General features: G+C 41.3%; 2 protein-coding genes across 2 annotated transcripts; both read right to left on the reverse strand.

Annotated features, from left to right (window-relative positions):
- Nucleotides 1-2,209: 2,209 nt before the first annotated feature.
- Nucleotides 2,210-6,328, reverse strand: LOC139466086 (zinc finger protein 723-like). The gene is made up of 2 exons (XM_071248098.1): nucleotides 6,250-6,328; nucleotides 2,210-4,040 (listed from the first exon to the last, which is right to left on the reverse strand). Exon 2 carries the CDS (start codon nucleotides 3,874-3,876, stop codon nucleotides 2,269-2,271), a length of 1,608 nt encoding a protein of 535 aa, XP_071104199.1. The 5' UTR covers nucleotides 3,877-4,040; nucleotides 6,250-6,328; the 3' UTR covers nucleotides 2,210-2,268.
- Nucleotides 6,329-10,171: 3,843 nt separating this feature from the next.
- Nucleotides 10,172-19,413, reverse strand: LOC139465769 (blastula protease 10-like). Its single transcript, XM_071247658.1, has 4 exons — nucleotides 19,353-19,413; nucleotides 18,364-18,615; nucleotides 13,070-13,171; nucleotides 10,172-10,210 (listed from the first exon to the last, which is right to left on the reverse strand). The coding sequence occupies exons 1-3, from the start codon at nucleotides 19,411-19,413 to the stop codon at nucleotides 13,071-13,073; spliced, it is 414 nt and encodes a 137-aa protein (XP_071103759.1). The 3' UTR covers nucleotides 10,172-10,210; nucleotide 13,070.
- Nucleotides 19,414-22,718: the final 3,305 nt, after the last annotated feature.

Consider the following 22,718-nt stretch of genomic DNA (forward strand, 5'->3'; position numbering starts at 1 on the left):
AACAGATGAGCATCCAGCAAACAAGCCATGGAAATCAACAGGATGTCATTAACAAAATACACACTCTGGTGTTTGTACATTCAATACACAGCTCATTCAGACAATTCAAATATCTTTGTTTCATTTTTGTTGTTGTGCAGCTGGCAATACAAGGCCTCTAGAAAACTTAATGTTGAATGTTATCCCACAATCTGTGTGTGTCACCAACATGTTATAAACAGCTTTCCATCAGCACAATGTCCACAGATTCAGGATAGATGCTTCATTTGTTACTGCTGCAGGACTTTCAGCTTCGTCTTTTTAAACATACAAGGGACACAACTCCATCCACCTACTGAATCAGATGCTTCAGCCATACCATCTTTGAAACTTGAAGTTCAACCCCTCAGCCATGTATTGGAGTGAGTGGGTCAGTTGGGTTTAAGGCCACTTTTAACAGTATTTCAGTTATATGACTGCGTGTCAGCTTAATGTGGGAGGAAAGCCCGAAGTGATGCAGGTCTCAGACGTTTACCACTTCGGTGAAACCCACGAGCACGGGTATGGAGCTGACAAACCTAGGAACATAATTGGGGCGAACCGGGATTCGAACCCACAATCATAGGTTTCTGGAGTGCCCAAGGGACGCAACTCTGCACAGTGAATCGAGGCGCCTTAGACGACTGGGCAACCTGTGCCCCCGCCATGTATTGGAAAGGTTAAATGATGATTTTACTGGAATGTTTGTTATCAGAATTATCATTGTAAGAGAAAGTAAAATTTGAGTTGACATGGTAAAGACTTCAGTAAACATGTATCATGCACAGTTTTCACTGCAGTAAAAATGTAATTTTCATATTTCACTGCAGTAAAAGTATCTTTTAAAATTGATTAAAGAACATCACATTTATATTTCACTGCAGATCTTTTCTTTATATTTATTTTCCTGTATATGATATATTCCAATAATAATAAGAAGAATATTTAGAGAATATTGTCTTTAACTCCACTACAAAAAATACTAGCTTACACAGGCACTGAGCAGCAGCAGATCCAGGAATAAAAATATAATCAAGGCTTTATCATTATCACTTAAATATATCTTGTTAACTATTTACATGTAGAATAAAGTCTTGTTCCTTTTAACACATTGTTTCAGTCGTAAAGAAGTACTGCAGTGTAGACAGACTGTAATTACACAACCATAGTCAGTCCCGCCTAAAGAAAAAACTTTTTCATAACTTTTAGTCCATTTTTTATTTCAGAACAGTACATTTAAAGATTTTATTCAGAATTAAAGGTTCAATAGTCACTTCGAAGCCAAGGTTCTACAATATGTTAGATCTACTTAATTTTTTTGTTTCTGACAATATTTAAACAGTTAACTGGAAAACATGTTTTCAATTTCCGTTTTATTTATATATCTGTCAAAACATAGCTAAATGCACCCCTCTGACCATGTTGACTCAAATTGTGATGTGTAAGAAGCAATCAAAAGTACTGTTAGGAATAAGTTGGTTAGTTGCAAGATTAATCATGATTAATGATGCTAATAAAGCTCCACCAGAAAGCAGCATCCAGCATCCTGAACACTGCTAAAACAACACTTTCATGGTGCCAAGACGTTTCAATGATTACTGAAGAAAAATTATTACAGATGAAAATTATCCATTCATATTATCCAGTTTCTCTCCTTAGTAATTTGCCTAATGTGTGAAGACAATACATAAATTTTGAGTTGCTTACATACAAATATACATGTTAAAAAAAGAAAAAATACTACAACACTGTGCATAGTTAGCCAATGTAGCCTTTCCTACTTTGGTTTAAAATTACCAATAGTCTGGTCCCAAGGGAGCAAAAGACACAGAATACCCCAAAAGACTATCAACATCAAATGACGACATGAGTAAATACTCAATGGCTCAAAAGCACAATTGGCGTAATGGACACTAGAACACTTTCTTCTATTACAGCTACCAGGGTGTGTCTAACATGTTTGACTCTCACAAGAAGATTGTTTAACAATGCAGTAACAATATTCCAACTATTTTTCACATACATATTTCCAACTATTTCTCTCGCATGAACAGACGTACATACACTGTTAATCATGTTAATAGCACGAACAGCGATCCACACCATTGCTGTAAAATGACTCACAGTCTGCAGGTAACACATTGTTACCATCCAATATTCATTAGACGTTTCTTACAACAAGAATGGGATATTGATGTCCTATTTTATTCTTAAATTCACACATCATACACACTGAAACAAAAGAAAAGGTCAATCTTTGCCATGAACTGAATTCAAATGCCTCTTCAAATGAAAACCATTATTGAAAATTTTCCCACAATCTGAACAGAGGTAGTTTCCTTTCATGGCATTGACTCGCACATGTTGCCGTTTGTGGACCTCGAGGTCATTGGCTAGAGGGAATGTCTTGGTGCACTCACTGCACTTGTATGGCCTGTTGGTCATGTGGGTCATTCGGTGCAGATGCAATCGGTAGGGTTGTGTAAATCCACGATCGCACTGGTCACACTGGTATGGACGCTCACCTGTGTGGAGAAACTTGTGGCGCTTAAGGCTACTGGCTAGAGCAAAGCCTTGTTCACACATCTCACATTTATATGGCTTCACCCCTTGATGACTGTTTTTATGAATTTTCAAACTAAATGCCTGGGCAAACTTTTTATCACAAAGGTTACAATGATATGGCCGCTCACCAGAATGAGTCTTCATGTGGATGTGGAGATTACATGAGGTTGTGAAATTCATGTCACACTCTCCACACTTGAACGATTTCTCTCCGATATGTTTCCTCATAATGTGACGATCAAGAGAGCTTTTATGGGCAAAGTTCATGCTGCAGATGTCACAGATGTGCGGTTTCTGTCCAGTGTGTAATCGCAAATGTTGTCGCAGACTGTAATACGTCTCAAACCGCTTCCCACATTGTTTGCAATGGTGTTCTCGGTCACATGTGTGAATGATGCCATCAGGGACATCGTCTCCATCTCCATCACACACAGGGCAATGGCTTGCCTCATGGGCATGTCGGTGGATCTTCATGTGGAGACGGAGATGATGGGGCTCCTGGAACTTCTTGCTACAGATGTCGCATGTGTATGGGAACCCTCCTGCATGTGTCCGCATGTGGTATTTGAGTGAGGTCTTCTTGGAAAACTCCTTGCCACACACGCCACAATGAAAAGACTCTGTCACTGAGTGGGTAGTCAAATGTGTTTCCAGATCAGCTTCACCAAGACAGATCAAGTCACACAGGTCACACACAAAAGATTGTCCAACCAATTCATCAGTCTTTGATCCTTGACTGGAACATAGTTGATGTTGATCTTTTTCTCCATGAGAATCTTTGGAATCTGCACTAGGATCTCTTAAGGGTACCCTCCCATCTACACAAGGATCTCTTATGGGTACCCTCCCATCTGCACTAGGATCTCTTAAGGGTACCCTCCCATCTGCACTAGGATCTCTTAAGGGTACCCTCCCATCTACACTGTGATCACTCAAGGGCATGCTGTCATCTTCAGTAGGATATCTTAAGGGTACTCCACCACTTTTACAACATTTTACAGTATCCTCTAACAATTCATTTTCTTCTTTTATCCTTACATGGTTAGTCTCAATTGATACCCATTCTCCTTTCAAACAGACAGAGGTACTTTCTGCAAATGTCACAGGTGCCCTGTCTTTTTTTCTTCTGTCAGGTTTTCCCTTCTTATTACTGAGTCTAGTAGCCTTTCTTTTAGCTGTTATCACAGCATGGCAGTCATCTCCTTCAGCAGTGTCACTGGCATACACTGCCTGAGAAACACCTTGTACTTCAGTCTTGATGATAACCATTTTGGGTGCCTCAGCTTCACTCATGGTATTGGGGGAAATGTTTTCTGGAAGGAACTTTATCCTCAGAAGGTACCTGTTCCACAGGAGTTGCCATGAATCATATCTGGATCACTGTAACTGCAACTGCATGCATCATATGCATACTTTAAGCCACCTGGCCAAAGAAGTACAGCTGCCATTGCCACATTCTGTAACATGAAAAAACTAATATAATAAATGTACATTAATATATTGCGCTACATCCATGTATTAGAGCATGCTCAAGGTGCCACACAATTATTACCCCAGTCATTGGATCATTCATTCTCCCATGAATTTGGAAATTACTTGACTTTTATTGATCAATTAGACACAATTGGACAATCTGCATATTTTTATTTTATTAATGTCTTCCATCGTAACAAAGAGAATTAGTCAGAAATGCAGATAAATACTGTTGTCAATGTGCATGATTTCACATCAGGTCATGGCATCACATGGAATGGAAACTTGGACAATTTCTGTTGATTTTACCAAATCATAGTAATGCATCTATTTTTAATTCCCTAATTCTTGCTACGACCCTCTTCCAATGAATATTAGCAGAAATGTAAGCCAATGTACACAACAAAAAGATGAATGGATCTCTCAAAAAAGGAAAAATGTGGACAGATATCAGTATACCGGATATACCTTCAGGCATTTTGGTAAGGTAACAGTTTCTAAATTGTTCAGCTGCCATTTTAGCAGTATTGCTAAATGAACAGGGGATTTGTCTGGTTTTCACCCACACAGGTCCTTGTAATAACAGTACAAGTATAAAAAAGTAAATGATATTTTCAGACATCAGGTTATCAATGACAACTACTATGCTTGTTGAAATAGGGCACTTTGCCTGTGACTGATGAGTTGCCACATGTCATTATGGAACTTCTAGTTTCAGTTTCAGTTTTTAATGCTGATTTTCCATGTTTATGAAATGCTTAGATATTCAACCAAGTGGTTTAATCATATTAAACCATACAAATGGAAGCAGGGTATTTTTTTCTCCTTATTTTGGGCTTTATCCCAATGTTTTTTCAAAAAGCCATGATATCGTGTGACCCTGAAATTAGAAGCATCAAACACATTATGTCCGACAGGTATCCAGTGTAAAAAAATCTGAATTTTGCTTTGTTTACATTTTTAAACAAGCACAGCTTGCCAAAGACAGCATTCATTTCACAACCTGATATATTTTGCTTGATTTCATCTAGCCTACTGGCTAGCAACCAGTTGTCGCCGAGGACCAATTATCGCCAACTCCATTAGTGAGCGTGTGATCGCATCTCAATTTACTTTTGCTTGTTTTCATTAGAAGAGAGAAATATTTATCCGAAAATGATAATCAAAATGGACTCTTGTTAGGAAATATTTCAAAACACCAATCAATCACCTTGCTCAAATACAACTTTAGAAAAGACATGCGGGGGCTGTCACATGACTAGTTCACGCAAAGAAATATATCAAACAACACGATGATGCATTTTCAGTTCTGTCATTGCTTTCTATCTGTCTGTCATTTCTTCCCTACAGTTCAGAAACCTATTTGAGCTATATTTCCAAAAATGCATAACATGTGTACATTGCGAGATCCATAGTGTTAGGGATAAGCATGTGAAGATCGAGTTTGGGGAACATTGGTTTTTGATTGTTAGCAGACGACAAATTGATAAAAGCATATTTTATTCATTTTGATGAATAAAAAAATTGAGTGCGATACCCGAAATACTAAAAGATGTAATTTGTATAACTGAATTGATTGTGTGTGATAAGTGTGCATTGATCTTGATCGTGGACACATGCTGTTAAGACAGTGGCGATAACTGGTACAGTAAGTCGATGGGAAAGTCCTATTTCCACTGTTTTGATTCCCTATTGTAGCTTTATCACCGAAATCAAATGAATCCTATTCCTGGGCAGGAATAAGCGTATTTGCTATATAGTTTTACCAAATTAAGTTATTGGCACAGTAAACTTTGTAAACAGAATATGTCAGAAATAACATGAAAAAAGATGGTGATAACGGATCGGTAACCACTATACAATTAGTATTGATGACAACGACAATTTGAGTTTGACATCAGAGAACAGATAATTCAGTGAAGTGTGTGTGTGTGTGTGTGTGTGTGTGTGTGTGTGTGTGTGATATGTATATTGTTGTTTTATTCAATTTACACACAGAGGATTGAACATGTAGAGGGGAGATACCAATTCTCTAATTCCATTCAATGCCAAATGACATTATTCATAAAAAGACGGAGTCAAGATACGTTTGATAGGCGTACATGACACAACATGCACGCCAAGGAACAATATTCAAGTACCAGACGGATTACTGTACTATTGTTTGAGATTATTGCATGCTATGACACTTACGACATATGCACAAGATGGTCTGGGTAATGTTGTTTATCTTTGAGCAACCATATTGCAAGTCAAGAAGGATGGAAACTCCATTACAGCGTTCTCACCAGCGAACCCTACTTCTCGCCGCTGACTAAAACATGAGCGTGCCTAACTGGCTATCAAATTGTGGTTGGAACGGCAAATGGAAGTCTCCTGTGATCTTGTCTTGAAGATATTCCGTTCAGTGCGCGCCATGTGCGAAGTTGAATGCGGGAGAGTGTTTTCGAAGTAAATGTGTGAAAGGACTCCGACATGCAGTTGCAATACAAATATATTCCAGTTCCTAAATTGGCTGGATCTATTCATATGAAACAAACAAACAAACAAGTTCATATGAAGTCATTGATTTGTCGGGGGGCACAGGTGGCCCAGTCGTCTTAGGCGCCGCGATTCGCTGTGCAGAGTTGCGTCCCTTGGGCACTCCAGAAACCTATGATTGTGGGTTCGAATCCCGGTTCGCCCCAATTATGTTTCTAGGTTTGTCACTCACACTCACTCATTAATTTGTCTAAGGTTATATGGGAAAATTCTTGACAAAGAAAGGGCGAGGTAGAAATAGGGCCTGTTTTGGCCTACTAAAAATGCCCAAAGTCCCGGAAAACTTTGAAATACTCGTATTGATATGAAGAAAACACATGCAACTGACAATTTTTGTTTGTTTCCTCCACATGTAACATGTGGACTTGGACCATTGATAAGGCCAACATGACTTAGTAAGGCTGAGAAAATCCGTCACCCGACATATGTTTGAACTACCTAATCTACATCTCTTAAGAAAATCAACTTCGGTTAAAGACTTGGTCATGTTCAACTATAATAAAAACCTCTTAATCAGACATACCAACACCTTAAAGCATTACCCACACACACAGAGCGTTGTTATACGTCCAAATATTCAATTGTTGAAGTAAACCAAATGTAGGTCTCTTGTTTACCTGAGAATGTCGTACGTGGCCGGAGCACTGCTGAGTGGAGTCAGCAACAGACAGACACTTATTTTCCTATGCAATTTGTGGGTGGTGGGTGCTTCCAGTAGGGCAGGACATGCTCACCCTTTTCGCGAACACCTGGTGTCATCACTGATTTTCAGTGACCCATTCATATACGTTTCACCACTATTTTATCTTTTACGCCCAATGGAATCTGTTTCGGCGGATAGTCGAGGGTGATTATGCCATGGCGTTGAAGTTATATATAATAATTTCATATGTACATATTTGGTAACTTTCATTACGATTTTAAAATAGTTTGCTTATCTATTAGATAACTAGTACTTTGTCAACATCACTATACCACGCATTTTTCTACACAGACACAACATGTGGGATGTATTCAGTTTATTCACATTCGGTTGACAGAGGTGAAATAATATTTTTAAAAATGAGGTTATTCATGAATTAATATAATTTAAGGAAACGTTATTATATTGCTTCATTTAATTGATCAAGTAGGGATCACGTGTAAAATGTTACTTCACAAGGGCACGGATGGCTGTGTCCATTACTTTGAGGTGGGAAAATGCAAAGCATGTACGATCTTAAAACTAACATAGGCAATTCATTTGATTAAATATTGGTAAGTTCACAATTGTAATTGCTTATGTCCAGCATGTCTAAGGCGACCGTGTAATTCTTTGATGAATTGCATCTCTTAGCAGCACAAATCCGCATGTCGTGAGTTCAACTCAGAATCAATTCGCTTATCTTGCCCAGGTTGGTCAGCAACACACCCGAGCTGAGGCGTGGTCGTTGCTGTAACCATGGAGGGAAATATCAGCAACCTGCGTCCCTTTCCTCCAACAACGCTGAGTGATATGATCGAAAACGGCGTAAAACTATACTCAGTAATATTTTCTCAAATAGAATAGCCTAACGGTTAAAGCGTTGGATCACTTCGCTGACGTCCCGGGTTCTATTCCTTACATTGGTATGCTGTGTGAAACTCATTATGATGCAGTACTCTCGTTATAAACACTAAGACCAAGGTCCATGTTACAACGTTTGTTGACCCTATAACCACAGCGGAAGCCATTTATGTAAACAATGATTTCAAACTAATTGCTTCTGCACTGAAAAAATATAAAAAGAAAAAAGTCCTCGTTTGCTAAATTGAAAGGACGTATTAGTATTTTAACAATGCAGTAACGCCATATATATAAAATTTGAGAAAACGCTGATTTAACGGTTTAATACTAGTATTAATTTTGCCATATTCTCTTGTTAATTCGCCTATATTCTATACTTTTCTAATATAAATGTTAATACCCAGTACTAGAACAAAGAAAAGTGTTGACGACAAACATCCTGTGCCAGAACGTTTATGTCTGTAAAACTTAACACCAAAACACATCCTATAGTTTGCACGTGCCTCACGCAGTTGTGCCACACACGTGTGTAGGGTATCATTCCTGATTTTGATACTTTCAAAGAAGGTCGATTACTCTCTGTGGACCATTGCTTCTGTTAATCTTTTTTTTTTATCCTGCCTATCCTATAGGTGTGCTTTACTTGATGTCATTGATTTGTTTGTGTATAAACTAGCGATGCGGCATCTGCAACGCGCGGAGCGTCTGCGTGCTGTTGGCATGATGGGAATTGGCAGAAGTAAGCGTACAGTGGACAATACGTTTAATGTTTCACAGATTGTGATTACCAACAAACCCAGAATGTTGACGATCGACCCCGTTCAGGGCGTCCAAAATCAACGAAAAGAGTACAGAATCGATATATCCGAAGCCAGGCTGCACGAAATCGAGCTCAAACGGGGAATCAAATTGCTGCATACTTTCATCAGGCTACTCGAGTACCAGTTCCGGGTCAGACGATTAGAAATAGTCTACGTGTAGCTCATCGCCATGCTCAACGGCCACGTGTTGTGCCGCGCTTTACTAATCGTCATATTGCCGGCAAAAATCAATGATGCACACAACGTCGAAACTGGGCTAATCAGGGCTGGTCACGTGTCATGTTTTTAGATGAGTCCCGATTCACTTTGAACTTCCTTGATAGGCGTGGTCGTGTCAAGCCAATGTCAACCTGAGACATCATGACAGGTTTGGCGGTGGATCGGTTATGGTGTGGGGTGGCATCACTATGACTGAACGAACCCCACTCCAAATTGTGGAAGTGGGGTTAGCGCAAGGAAGGGTCATTGGGCAGGTCTGTCGGGACAATATACCGACACAATTTGTTGTTCCGTTTGCAAGGCGCGTGGGTCGACGTTTTGTCTTTCAGGACGACACTGCCCGTACTCACCGTGCATGTATCGTCAATACTCACCTCCAGCAGCACAGAATGCCATGGCCAGCAATGAGACCAGACCTTTCTCCAACTCAACATGTCTGGGACATGATAGGGAGACGTGTGCGTCATAGGCCGCCGACCACATTGACTAAACTTGGCCGGGCACTGCAAGAGGAGTGGGACAGACGCCCTCAAATCGCAATTCGCAGACTCATACGCAGTATGCCTCGTCCATCGAATGAATGTTTGATAAATCGTGTCGGTATTACGCACTACAGATTCAAAAGCGCCAATTTACCTGCCCATGTAAAATCTTCCAAAAACCTTTTAAACCAATCGCTGCATTTGGTGCTGTTACAAGTCCAAAATTTAAGAATGAGTTCAGTTCGCATTTATTATGAGTACATAAGATAACTTTCATAATGATTAAAAGTTGTCCTTATTTCATACATTGTCCTTTGTACATGACGACACACGATAATGCGTTGTTTTATCATGTCATTTCCGTTGTAATCACGGAGTGTATAGTGATCAAAATGTGTTCACAATCTATTGAACAATGTTGCAGATGTTGCTGACAAAAACAAAAATCCGATAAAGGCACATTAAAGCGATTTTATTTTCGATGTTACGGATCATCTCCGACCAACCCTTTCTCCTGCTCCGCCCAAGTAGTGCCGCCGTGTAGCCTGAAACATAAGGAAAACTAGCAATGTAGATTTGATTCCACCAAAAGCACACGTGTGTGCTTGTCTGGAATGAATGAGTGAGTTGGAGTTCACGCCGCTCTTATCATTATTCAAGTCATATCATATGTAGGGCCCCACAAATGGGTTTCCTGCTTTCTAGCTATGTGAAAAATCGAACCTTTCGTGTGAGGGTGTGTGTGATAAATTACCCCACCACTCCTTCCTTTTAAGTTAAATTGTCGCCAAAGGGAAACACAATCCAGCAAAAACAACCAAATCCACATGGAGCGATTGATTTCAACCAATCCTATATATTGTGTTGTGGTGACACAATGACAGCTGAGAGGAATGCATACAGTGAGGGCTTAGAGGAATTCACACAGTGAGGGCTAAGGAGAATGCACACAATGAAGGATGAAGGGAATGCACACAATGAGGATAGAGGAGACTGCACACAAAATGAGGGATGAAGGGAATGCACGCAATGAGGGCTGAAGGGAATGCACACAATGAGGGAAGAGGAGACTGCACACACAATGAGGGCTGAAGAGAATGCACACAATGAGGGCTGAAAGCAATGCACACAATGAGGGATGAAGGGAATGCACGCAGTGAGGGTAGAGGAGACTGCACACACAATGAGGGCTGAAGAGAATGCACACAATGAGGTCTGAAAGCAATGCAAACAATGAAGTATGAAGGGAATGCACGCAGTGAGGGCTGAAGGGAATGCACACAATGAGGGCTGAAAGCAATGCACACAATGAGGGATGAAGGGAATTCACACAGTGAGGGCTGAAGAGAATGCACACAATGAGGGATGAAGGGAATGCACGCAATGAGGGTAGAGGAGACTGCACACACAATGAGGGCTGAAGAGAATGCACACACTGAGGGCTGAAAGCAATGCACACAATGAGGGCTGAAGGGAATTCACGCAATGAGGGCTGAAGAGAATGCACACAATGAGGGCTGAAAACAATGCACGCAATGAGGGATGAAGGGAATGCACGCAGTGAGGGCTGAAGGGAATGCACACAATGAGGGCTGAAGAGAATGCACACAATGAGGGCTGAAAGCAATGCACACAATGAGGGATGAAGGGAATGCACGCAGTGAGGGTAGAGGAGACTGCACACACAATGAGGGCTGAAGAGAATGCACACAATGAGGGCTGAAAGCAATGCACACAATGAGGGATGAAGGGAATGCACGTAGTGAGGGCTGAAGAGAATGCACACAATGAGGGCTGAAGGGAATGCACGCAATGAGGGATGAAGGGAATGCACGCAGTGAGGGCTGAAGGGAATGCACACAATGAGGGCTGAAGAGAATGCACACAATGAGGGATGAAGGGAATGCATGCAATGAGGGTAGAGGAGACTGCACACACAATGAGGGCTGAAGAGAATGCACACAATGAGGGCTGAAAGCAATGCACACAATGAGGGCCGAAGGGAATGCACGCAATGAGGGATGAAGGGAATGCACGCAGTGAGGGCTGAAGGGAATGCACACAATGAGGGCTGAAGGGAATGCACACAATGAGGGCTGAAGGGAATGCACGCAATGAGGTTTGAAGGGAATTCACACAAAGAGGGATGAGGAGACTGCACACAATGAGGGATGAAGAGAATGCACACAATGAGGGATGAAGAGAATTCACACAATGTGGGCTGAAGGGAAGCCTGTACACTTTGAGGACTGAGGAGACTGCTCACATTGAGGACTGCATACAATGAGCGCTGACGGGAATGCACACAATGAGGGCTTTGGAGAATGCACGCAATGAGGGCTGAGGTGTCTGCACACGATGAAGGATGAAGGAAATGCACACAAAGAGGGCTGAAGGGAATGCACGCAATGAAGGCTGAAGGGAATGCACGCAATGAAGGATGAAGGGAATGCACACAAAGAGGGCCGAAGGGAATGCACGCAATGAAGGCTGAAGGGAATGCACACGAAGAAAGATGAGGAGAATGCACACAATGAGGGATGAGGAGGCTGCACACAGTGAGGGCTGAGGATGATGCACACAATGAAGGCTGAGGATGCTGCACACAGTGAGGGCTGAGGATGCTGCACACAGTGAGGGCTGAGGATGATGCACACAATGAAGGCTGAGGATGCTGCACACTATGAAGGCTGAGGATGCTGCACACAATGAAGGCTCAGAATGCTGCACACAATGAAGGCTGAGGATGCTGCACACAATGAGGGCTGAGGATGATGCACACAATGGAGGCTGAGAATGCCGCACACAATGAAGGCTGAGGATGCTGCACACAATAAAGACGCAGGCTCAGAATGCTGCACACAATGAAGGCTGAGGATGCTGCACACAGTGAAGGCTGAGGATGCTGCACACAATGAAGGCTGAGAATGCTGCACACAATGACGACTGAGGTTGCTGCACACAATGAGGGCTGAGGATGATGCACACAATGAAGGCTGAGGATGCTGCACACAATGAAGGCTGAGAATGCTGCACACAATGAAGGCTGAGAATGCTGCACACAATGAAGGCTGAGGATGATGCACACAATAAGGGCAGGTATTAGTGCATGTGGCAAGGGATTGGTGTGTGTTTGTACTGAGGACATGAATACATTGAGGGCAGATTAGAACGCACGGACCAAAAGAAGAATGAATGCAGTAAGGGCAAAATAGTGTTAATACAAATGGATGTAGACCGAGACATCACAGAAGAATGAATGGATACCAAAAAGAATGCTAATAACAGGACGAAACATTAAAGGAGAGAGTTCACTCTTAAATGTAAGCCTTATGAAGCCCACCTTTCGATTACCAACAGAGTTGCCTTTCGGAAGATGACATGCTTTCGTTGATTCACCTTACCCTAATATTGCGGAACAAATTCATAGTTTGCCTTGAAGCCCTTTCCTGTGACACTGCCATCCGTATGGAAGTCAATCACAACCCCATACTCGATGTCTGGAACTGAAAGTTAATTTAGTTTATATTATATTAAAATCCTGTACATATCAAACTATGATATCGGCCTGGACTGGCAATCTTTTTGGGATTGTTTGAACTTTGACTCTTCTACTTTGCTATATGCTACTTATGTTGTCTCATAGGGCGTCATTGTCAGAACTAATTCACAACTAAATATTTCCTAATTCATCACTGTCTTTGAAACATTGCCTGAGGCATACATCCGAGCATTCCCTTTTAATATGCCCAATTTAAACTTCCAACTGGATCAAATAAAAGATCGCCCAAAATTGATATCTAATCTGGACTAATGAAAGACTTACCAACTTGAACTAGAAATAAAAGAGACCGGTGAGGCCGCCTCATTGTTTGATATTTAGATCTATGTAGTAATAGTCAGAGTAAAGAAAACCTTTCCACAAGACTGTATGGTTGACATGTAGAGGTCATTTCCATAACTGGGCATCAGTGACGAAACTGATGTCCGAGGCAATTCCCTATTTTGACATGTACCATATGTCCCCGGTTTCTTTTGTCAGGTGATGAATTGACTTGCCTCTGCCTGTGTTTATGACGGGTGTCACGTTTTCGCGAACACCTGGCATCATCACTACTTCACAGTGATTCATAAACACATACTCATGATGTAGTCCGAATCGTACAATGGACTCTGCTTTTGGTAGACATTTCTTGTGATTATGGAAATACTTTTTATCCTTTTTATTTAGACAGTCTGAGGGTCATCTAACTACAAATGTTATCAACAGAAACAACATAATATGTTTAGAGAATTCTGCACAAATGGAATCCAGTGTTAAATTAAACGAGCGAGCATTATCCTGCTCTGAAGATACATGTATCACCGACAGTAGGAAAGTTGCAATTGGCCCTATACAATTTCAATATTTCAAATGTTCGTCAGGTATGTTCTTGTTATTTGAGAGTGAGGACAATAATCAGAATAATTAGTGTGGCGAGAAATTATATTGGCTCTTATCCGCAGGCCGTCGGTGAGAGGAAGTAGATCAACGAGAGGTGTGTAACGTACATTTTTTAAATCCATGACAGACGGCATTGATCTAGTGATCACGTTACTGTCATGTCATATGGGGAATTAGCTATTGGGTTGCGAGCCTTGAAACAAGAGAGGAGAGAACTGAACGTTCCTTTGGGTTTATTCAAGATTTATATACCCCACTGCTCTACCTTTATAACATTAACTATTTCTCTGATGTTGTAATTTCCGGCAGTGTTATCTGTCCAAGGCTGACAAAGTTGACTACACAAAGTAGGTGGTAATAATATAGTCTCAGTATTGCTAACAAGAGTTGATTTTGATTACAGTTTTAGCTGATGGCCACACATGCGCCAGCAGGTAAGAAAATATGTATCAGTGCTTGACCAAGAGAAGAGAGACCGTAATTTGAAGCGCGAGAATGCATTGGCTAAGGGTCAGCTGTGGTTGATTTGTGGCGATATAAACGAGATTTATCATTTACCTAAAGCATTTATCCATGACATAAGCTTATGACATAAAAACATGTATGTCATACCCCTATGACATAAGTTTGCAAATTAGATATGCAAATTAGATAGCCGGAAGTGAACTTTTTTCGCCGGTGCACGTAAGTAGGTGTTTACAAACAACATGGACACCTTTGATGTTGCAGACAATGTTTTAATAGATCAAAGGGTAAGTGCTAAATTGATATCCGTGTTGACAAATGGATATTACAGGTTACAGGTTGATGGTACCGAATTTAAATTTGACTGTGATGAAGGCAGATTATCAAAACTTCCCTGTGGCCAAAGTTTGGCTAATGTTGTGCAGGTGTATAAGTTGTATGCCTCCACGCGTCCACTTGACTTCTGTCGAGATGACGATCCCTTTTACATCGGCACACACACTTTAGGTATGCCTAAACCTGGCGAACAGTGGTTTATCCGCTATCGTATTGGGAAAAACAAACTTTCCTCTCTCATGAAAAACATGTGCGATGCCGCCAGTCTCTAAACATCGAAACGACTCACAAATCACTCTGCACGCAAACACCTTGTACAAAAGTTGAATGACAATACCAAATCAAATAATGCAGATAACTGGCCACAAAAAACATCCATTCTGTGAACAATTACTGCCATATTAATCCTGACCAGCACAAGCAAATATCCAACATCATTTCATGAAACACTCCATCCCACACTATGTGACATCTCAGCTTGTTGATGAAACTCCCGTCATGCAGAGCGGCCCCTCGCGTAATGTCCAAATCGACAGTAGACAACACAGTCAGCGGTCTCAAATAATAAATGTTTCTGGTGGTGTCAACACTATGTTTGCTGGCAACATTACTGGTGGAAACATAACGATTCATCTCGTTAAACCTCCAAGCCCGGTCCCAGTCAAAAGACTGGAGTGTCAAAGGCTCGGCAAATACCGATTAACTAAGACTCGGTTGATATTTTCCCATATTAAAAAACACTCGTGATGAATCCTCTATATACTGGTCTAGCAAGTTGCAAATATAAGAATTTTCTTCCTAAGCTTAATTTGTGAAAAATATAAGAAACATTTAAAGAAATGTATGCACTGTAATAACAGCAACAAGCAATTCTTAGAGAAGAGGCGAGCGTGATCACTGGCTACCTGTACAGAAGAAGGATATGTCCCCAGTAAAAAGCAGTGTCTGAAATATTTATGTAGTCATAATGTCCAAAACAACAGAAATCGCTGTAGGGATCGAAGTAGGGTACAACGTCATTCGTCACCATTCGTCCCTTTCCGTAACGTGCCGAATGCCCGTGTGACTACAAATATCTAAACAAGATACAAATACAAACTAAGACTCCTGTATGTGTTGAAATGGTGTAATTTGCCATACTGACTTCAGAAAATGCGTGATTTCATAAAAAAAACACATGAACATGCCAAAATGTCAATTTACAAATCAATAGCGTGTGTGTCAAACTCTGGTTGCGATGGAAGCCAACACATCTGCGTCTCATGGAATGGACCAGGCGTCGCACAAAGTCCTGTGGATATCTGTCCATATCTGCTGGAGCATGTTTCGAAGTTTCTGGAGTGTCTGTGGAACACGGGGTTGACGTCGAAGGCGCCGATCCATCTCATTCCACATGTGCTCGATTGGTGAGAGATCAGGGGAGCGAGCCGGCCAGGGGATGACATTCACGTTGTTTTGTTGAAGAACATGCTGAACAAGTCGAGCAATAAGAGGCCAAGCGTTGTCATGTTGAAAGGTAATGTCTGGCCATGACGACGCAAAAACGATAGAACAACGGGGCCGATGATCTCGTCGCGGTTCCACTATCAAACGGGTCCTCTGTCTTGCTGTAATCCCACCCCATACCATAGCGCTGCCGCCCCCGAACCGATCTTCTTCCATGACACAATGATTGACGTAACGTTCACCTCGACGTCGGTACACTCGAATCCGTTAATCGCTGTGGCTGAGGTGAAAACTCGTCAGTGAAAAGAACTTGTCCCCACTGCATGGCCGTCCAGCGTAGAAGCTGTCTGCACCACTGTAGACGTGCTTGACGGTGGTTTCCTGTTAAAATGGGACGTCTGGCACGTCTTCTGGCGATGATCCCTTCACATCAGAGGCGACGACGTTTGTGAAGATATTCGTCTAAGGCCAGGGATACTTCTTGCAGTCACTGTTGCTGGCTGGAATCGATTTCGTACGTGTGTTGTTTGAATCCAGTTGTCTTGTCGAATATTGGTTACGCATAGCCTGCCACTCCGAGGATGGTCTGGCTGCATTCGTCTGTTGCCTACGTTGCCATATACACCAAATGCTGTTTCTGTGGACGTTAAATTGTCTTGCAATATCACGTTGACTCGATCCTGCTTCAAACATACCAATGGCTTGCAGACGCTTATTTTTCGGACAGGCGTGGCATTTCGTAATGTTAAATAATTGCGGATGTTTGTTGTTTTTCTGAGCGGTTGTTGTCAGCACGATGCTAAACAATGCATATGGAATCCCGTTAACGCACATGTTTTTATACCCATTCTTGGGTAGTGAAATGCATGGGGCTTGCATAAAAGTCAACTTTTGCATGGAATGCATGCTTTTCTGTAGCAGTTGCGTTTTTGTGACTTGATTCCATACATGTACTACAATATTGAAAACCAAACTTTACTAGTTTGAAAAATTCACTAAAATATTGGTGTCACAGGAACTTTTGTTGTTGAGTATATATAATTGATCTTATGTGATTTGCTAGCAAAAGACTGAAATGTTTATACGTTTGGCACTTGACACAAACCCAACATACAGTTGAAACCACTGTCAGGGAATTTTTAAAATTAATTCCCGAATAGCATAAACCTTTATATGAGCAGTTGTCTTAAGTACATACAAAGGTTTGTGAAAAATCTGAACCTTATAATTTGACTTTTGTTATCATTAATACCACAAAGTTCGTTTGCGAGATTACGGGATTATGTCTTCCCGAGGCAAGTGAGTTAAAGTCCAGATTCCAACCTTCCCGATCTGGGCTAGATTTTCTGGGCTCGATCGTAGCGCCACCAGTGGCCATTACGAGTTATGTGCCTTCTCCCGCCTATTGACGAATCAGATTCGACCTCTCATATCACTTGCTATTTCTTCAATCAAAATGGCGGCGCCCAATCAAGACGATCTTATCGTTAATCAAGATCTAAATTGAAATAAAACGCGTCTTGACTCGCGAAGACATCAAAATAACGCAAGCACCTGTATTAAAAACATAAACAGATTTTGCAAATATCTGTCGATGCCCAGTTGCCGGTACACATGCTCTGCAAATCCTGCAATCGACCGAAATCAGCACGGCTGTCGCTACATTGTTTATGAACCGGATGTCGATTTCGTTTGCGCGATTTTGATTGGGATAATGCAGTTATTCCAGTCAACATATAACTCTATAATTCCAGCCTAGTTCGGCAAGGGTGGAAACTGGACACATGAATATCAAACATAATATTATCCAAAATAGAATATTTGTGTCATGGGACTTTTATTGTCAGTTAACTCCCTTGCCTCGGGAAGATGTTTGATAAAATGGCCACGAGAGTTGCATGAGCCGTCATGCGGCTTGTCCCGGAATGACACCAATGGTAACAAATTGGTGTGACATGTGTCCGAAGTGCCTCTAAACCGACCTTAACCCGCTGGCTACACACTTACCCTTGATTGTCAAAGGGGACTGTCCACAATATTCTTTGTGGTCTATTTTGATGTAGTCAGAACAATGACCAGGTGTTCCCTCGATGTCCATCTCGTCAATGACCAGGACAAGGGTATATATGTCGCCGGTCGGCGGGATGTTCAGCTCCCAGATCCCTTCGTAGTTGTTGTGGTAGTCGCTGGGGTAGTTCGGGGTCTTAATTGTTCCATGAAAATCTCCTAACTGCTCCACTTCCGTCTCTATTGATAAGTCTGACATGAAAAGGAGAATTCGGGATAATAATTTGAAAATAATGCACAGTCGACGCTACACCTGTGCGAAATCTTAAAAATCGCAAAAATAGAGAGTTGCGTTACGCCGCAAAACTCCCTTCAAATGACGTCGGGCCCGTATAACATGATACTGGGCCAGGAAATACAGCCATAGCAAAAACAACGATCCACGCAGCAGTGGTAAATGTAAATGCCCTCACGTAACGGTAGCTTAACCATGCCACTGTTGTTACAAGCATGGGGATCGTGTCAATGCTACATAAACGATGGTCACGAAGCGATGTCTCAAATAAGAATTTAACAATGACAGACATTTTCTTTTTCATTTATTATTTACGGTTTCTTATGTTCAAACGTTTTCAATCAAGATACACAATTTACATTACTTAAAAGAGGAATGTCATCCTTTAAAATAGGAGTGGGAGACACAACATGGAAACAATATTGAATTAGAGCTCCTTCCAATCTCTTTGAGTGCCGCAAATTCCAAAATATCCAAAGGTAAAAGAAATTTCAATCCAATGATATTTTCAGATTGGATTGCTATGTGTTGACTAGAATAATCATTTTGATGGATTCATAAACATATAACCACGTTAGCATTTGCCTTTGATTCTTTGCCATGTTGGGATCGGTTGGAAAGTGTTGCCTGAAAATCTGCTCTTAAGCAACCGTTGATCTAAGTTGGGTTATTTACGATAACAAGAAAGTCTCACCTTCAGCCAGTACTGAGACAGCGCCAAGGAGGAGGCATGCGACGATAGCGCTGACGTCCATTCTCTGAAAAGTCACGGATTCACTTAATAAATAATAGGAAAGATGTTTACTGAACCTTGTTGTCGAACATTTGTAAACACCTTGAAGAGAAATTGAACTTAAACATTTTTCTGTAAATATTGCCGGCTGCTCGGCTTAAGAGAAACGTTTGCAATAAAATTACGTATCTCATCCTTGGAAAATGTCTAAACTAAACTGTGTCCACCTGACAAGTGCGATCTTCCCACTGTGATGTGCACGTTTCGGTCGAGGTTGAGAAGGTCTGTGATATGTCTGCAGTGTCACTTCAAGGTATATACCACACTGACTGGTCAGCCTCGGTTTGAGATGCAAATCTACAGAATCTGTGGGCATAAGAAGGACTTGTACGTCTGACCTTGACATTGAAGGGGATCCTCTCAACTCTGACCCCTCCCAGCTGTTATGACCTAGGACACTTTGAGGGATGCGGCGATTGGCTGTCAGATTATTTAAGCATATAACGTGATGATCAGAGTGTCACTTTACGTAGTCATCCTTGGACAACATCGATCATAAACAGATATGACATTAACAACCGCATTTATAAGACGATAAACATAATTTCCGTTTTGTCGTTTTTAGTGGAGAAAAGTCCAAAGTGGAGCAGGTCATAGGCATGTTAAATCATGTTGAAATATTTATGGCTTAGATACAGACAAGCCACGCAGAGCGTGAGTTGGGTTTCACTCCGCACTGAATTGTTTAATTTGAGTTTGAGTGAGGGAACAGCATTTCAGGTATATGGCAGCTTGGTTAGGGAGGAAAGCCAGAAGTGATGAGAATGTTTAGAACTTTGGAGAAACCCACGGGGACATGTGAATAGTCGTGTCGAATAAAGAAATTGAACATATGATCATCGGAATGTGGTGGTACACTTCAGGGATGCGGGAGGGAAGTTCAGTTTTATGACAGTCTCCCATGGGTAGAAGAGAAACGCATGGGTGCGGTGCTAAGAGACCAGAGATCATATTCTGGATTAGCTGGGATTCCCGGAACCTGATAGTTAAGGGGCACAACTCGTCAAGCCATGTACGGGATAATATGTTTAGCACCCATTGGAACAATATTAAGTTATTTCAAGGTTTTTCAAATGTTGGAGGAAAGTGCTTCAGATCCTAGACGCTTACTATTTTGGCGAGACCCATTTGCACGGGTACTGTGCTCACAAACCAAGGTTGGTCGCCGCGGGCTGGGTTGTTTATTCGAAACAGAAAGCTATATATTTTCTATCACCGCTTCAAGACATACAATGTTTACTCCGAGAGGAAGAGACAAACATTTACTTTTAACAACGCAGGATACGCTCCTCTTTCCGCGAACTCTTGTCATCATCACTGTTTCATATTGATTCCTAAACAAATGCTTATGATATAGTCGAAAGAGTGCAATGAACTCTGCTTTTATCAGAGATTTCTTTTCATAATTGAAAAAGTTAAGTTTTGTCGTTTTCATTTTCAGGGCGCCTAACATGTTCAGCGTTTTTGTTGTTTTTTGAAACATGTTATTGAAACATGATAACAAAGTTTTACGACAGTTGTTAACATCTAAAAACCAAACATATGACCAAAAACTATGATATGATATAACGGTCTTTGTGTTTAAATATTTACCTGTGGGTGTAAGCCGCGAAGACGTGATTCCAGCAGGACAACAGGACAGCTTCTGACGATGGGGCAGATGGCGTCGATAGACCTGACCAAAGATGGTGACCTTTCACATATGATGACATTGATTTGACGGGTAAGTGAAGTATATCTGAGATTTGGCAGCCGGAGTGATGTCATTGGGCATATTGACGTCTTGGACATTACAATAACAGAGTACTAGCTGTTCGTTGTTTCACGAGATAACATTCGTGATTGCTCTCAATGAGATATGGCTTTGATTCAATCTATGATTGCTGAATAGCTTCCTTGTTTTCATTACTGAACTAGTAACAGGTAGAAGAGGGTAAACCTAGGGAAAGGAAAAGCAAGTTAGGGGCTTAGGGGAGTAATGCCTAAAGGTTTGCGTGTTTGTTTGTTTGTTTGTTGTTGTTTAACGCCGCACTCAGCAATATTCCAGCTATATGACGCATCGATCCACGCAATTTGGATACAATGACATCCATCAACCAAGTCAGCGAGCCTGATCAGCCCATCCCATTAGTCGCCTCTTATTAGCATTGTCGGCTCACATTAAGTAAAAGCATGGGTTGATGAAGACCTATTCTAACCGGATCTTCACGGGAGATGAGACCTAAGAGACATACTCGGTTTCAGGGGTGCGTATACTCCCTTTTTGAAGCACGCTAAACACTTAAAGACTTGGAAGCAATACCGTTATATCAGGCACACCAAGTAAAGCCGTAATATAACAGAGCGAGAGAACAAATGGATTTACGCCGCATTAAAAATAGTTCAGCCACTCCAAGGCAGGGGGACAACAGATATCGCCTCACACTTTGTACCCATGTGGGCACCCGAATCCGGGCCTTCGGCGTGAAGGGCCAACGCTTTAGCCGCTGTGCTACCCAAACATGCTTTTATCACGATAGCTAACTCCTTTAAAACATGCATTCAACAAGAATATAACGAGTACCACACGCAAATTGCCTCGTTGATACTTTCCATCTATGTATGCCTGTGTGATCAGAAAATACACCTTTTGTTAAAAGTTTGTATCCGCACTTCAAAGATGCGGGATCGGCTATATATGAACAGGGGGTGACGAGAGTCAGCAAAACGCATGGAGAAAGGTAGTCACAATCGACATACTGTCTAAGAAGGGTAAGTTTTGTACCCTCTTGGATGGAAAGTGTTTCCATGGACAGGTCAGAAGTAATGACCTGACAAATTGCGAAATTCCGGTAGATAAGGTGCTAGAATATTGAACGCTGTGCTGAATTCACAATAGTATGAAGGAGATAGATTATATTCAACATAAAAATGGTACAGTGGTATATATAAAGTATCATTAAAAGTGCAAGAGAGGGGAATGGTGTTTAACAGTCAGCAATTGTCCCGCTATATCACGAGACGTTGGAATGATCGTGAAGGGGCAAGTCAAACCAGTTACCTAAAACAAACAGTAAGAATCAATGCAATGACATGTCTAATAAGAACATAGATTGATATGATGTTAACAAAGGGATAGATTGATGTAGGTATTGGACAGACATGTCAGAACTATGAAAGATGTTACCTAACACATTGATAGGTTTAAGAACAATTCTAATTCGAATATGGAACATACAGTTTTGGAATAATTGTAAATATTACATAAGAACAATGGTATGTCGCGTC

This window comes from Haliotis cracherodii, unplaced genomic scaffold, assembly GCF_022045235.1.
Source record: "Haliotis cracherodii isolate W230 unplaced genomic scaffold, xgHalCrac1.p SCAF_18, whole genome shotgun sequence".
NCBI classification, from domain to species: Eukaryota; Metazoa; Mollusca; class Gastropoda; order Lepetellida; family Haliotidae; genus Haliotis; species Haliotis cracherodii.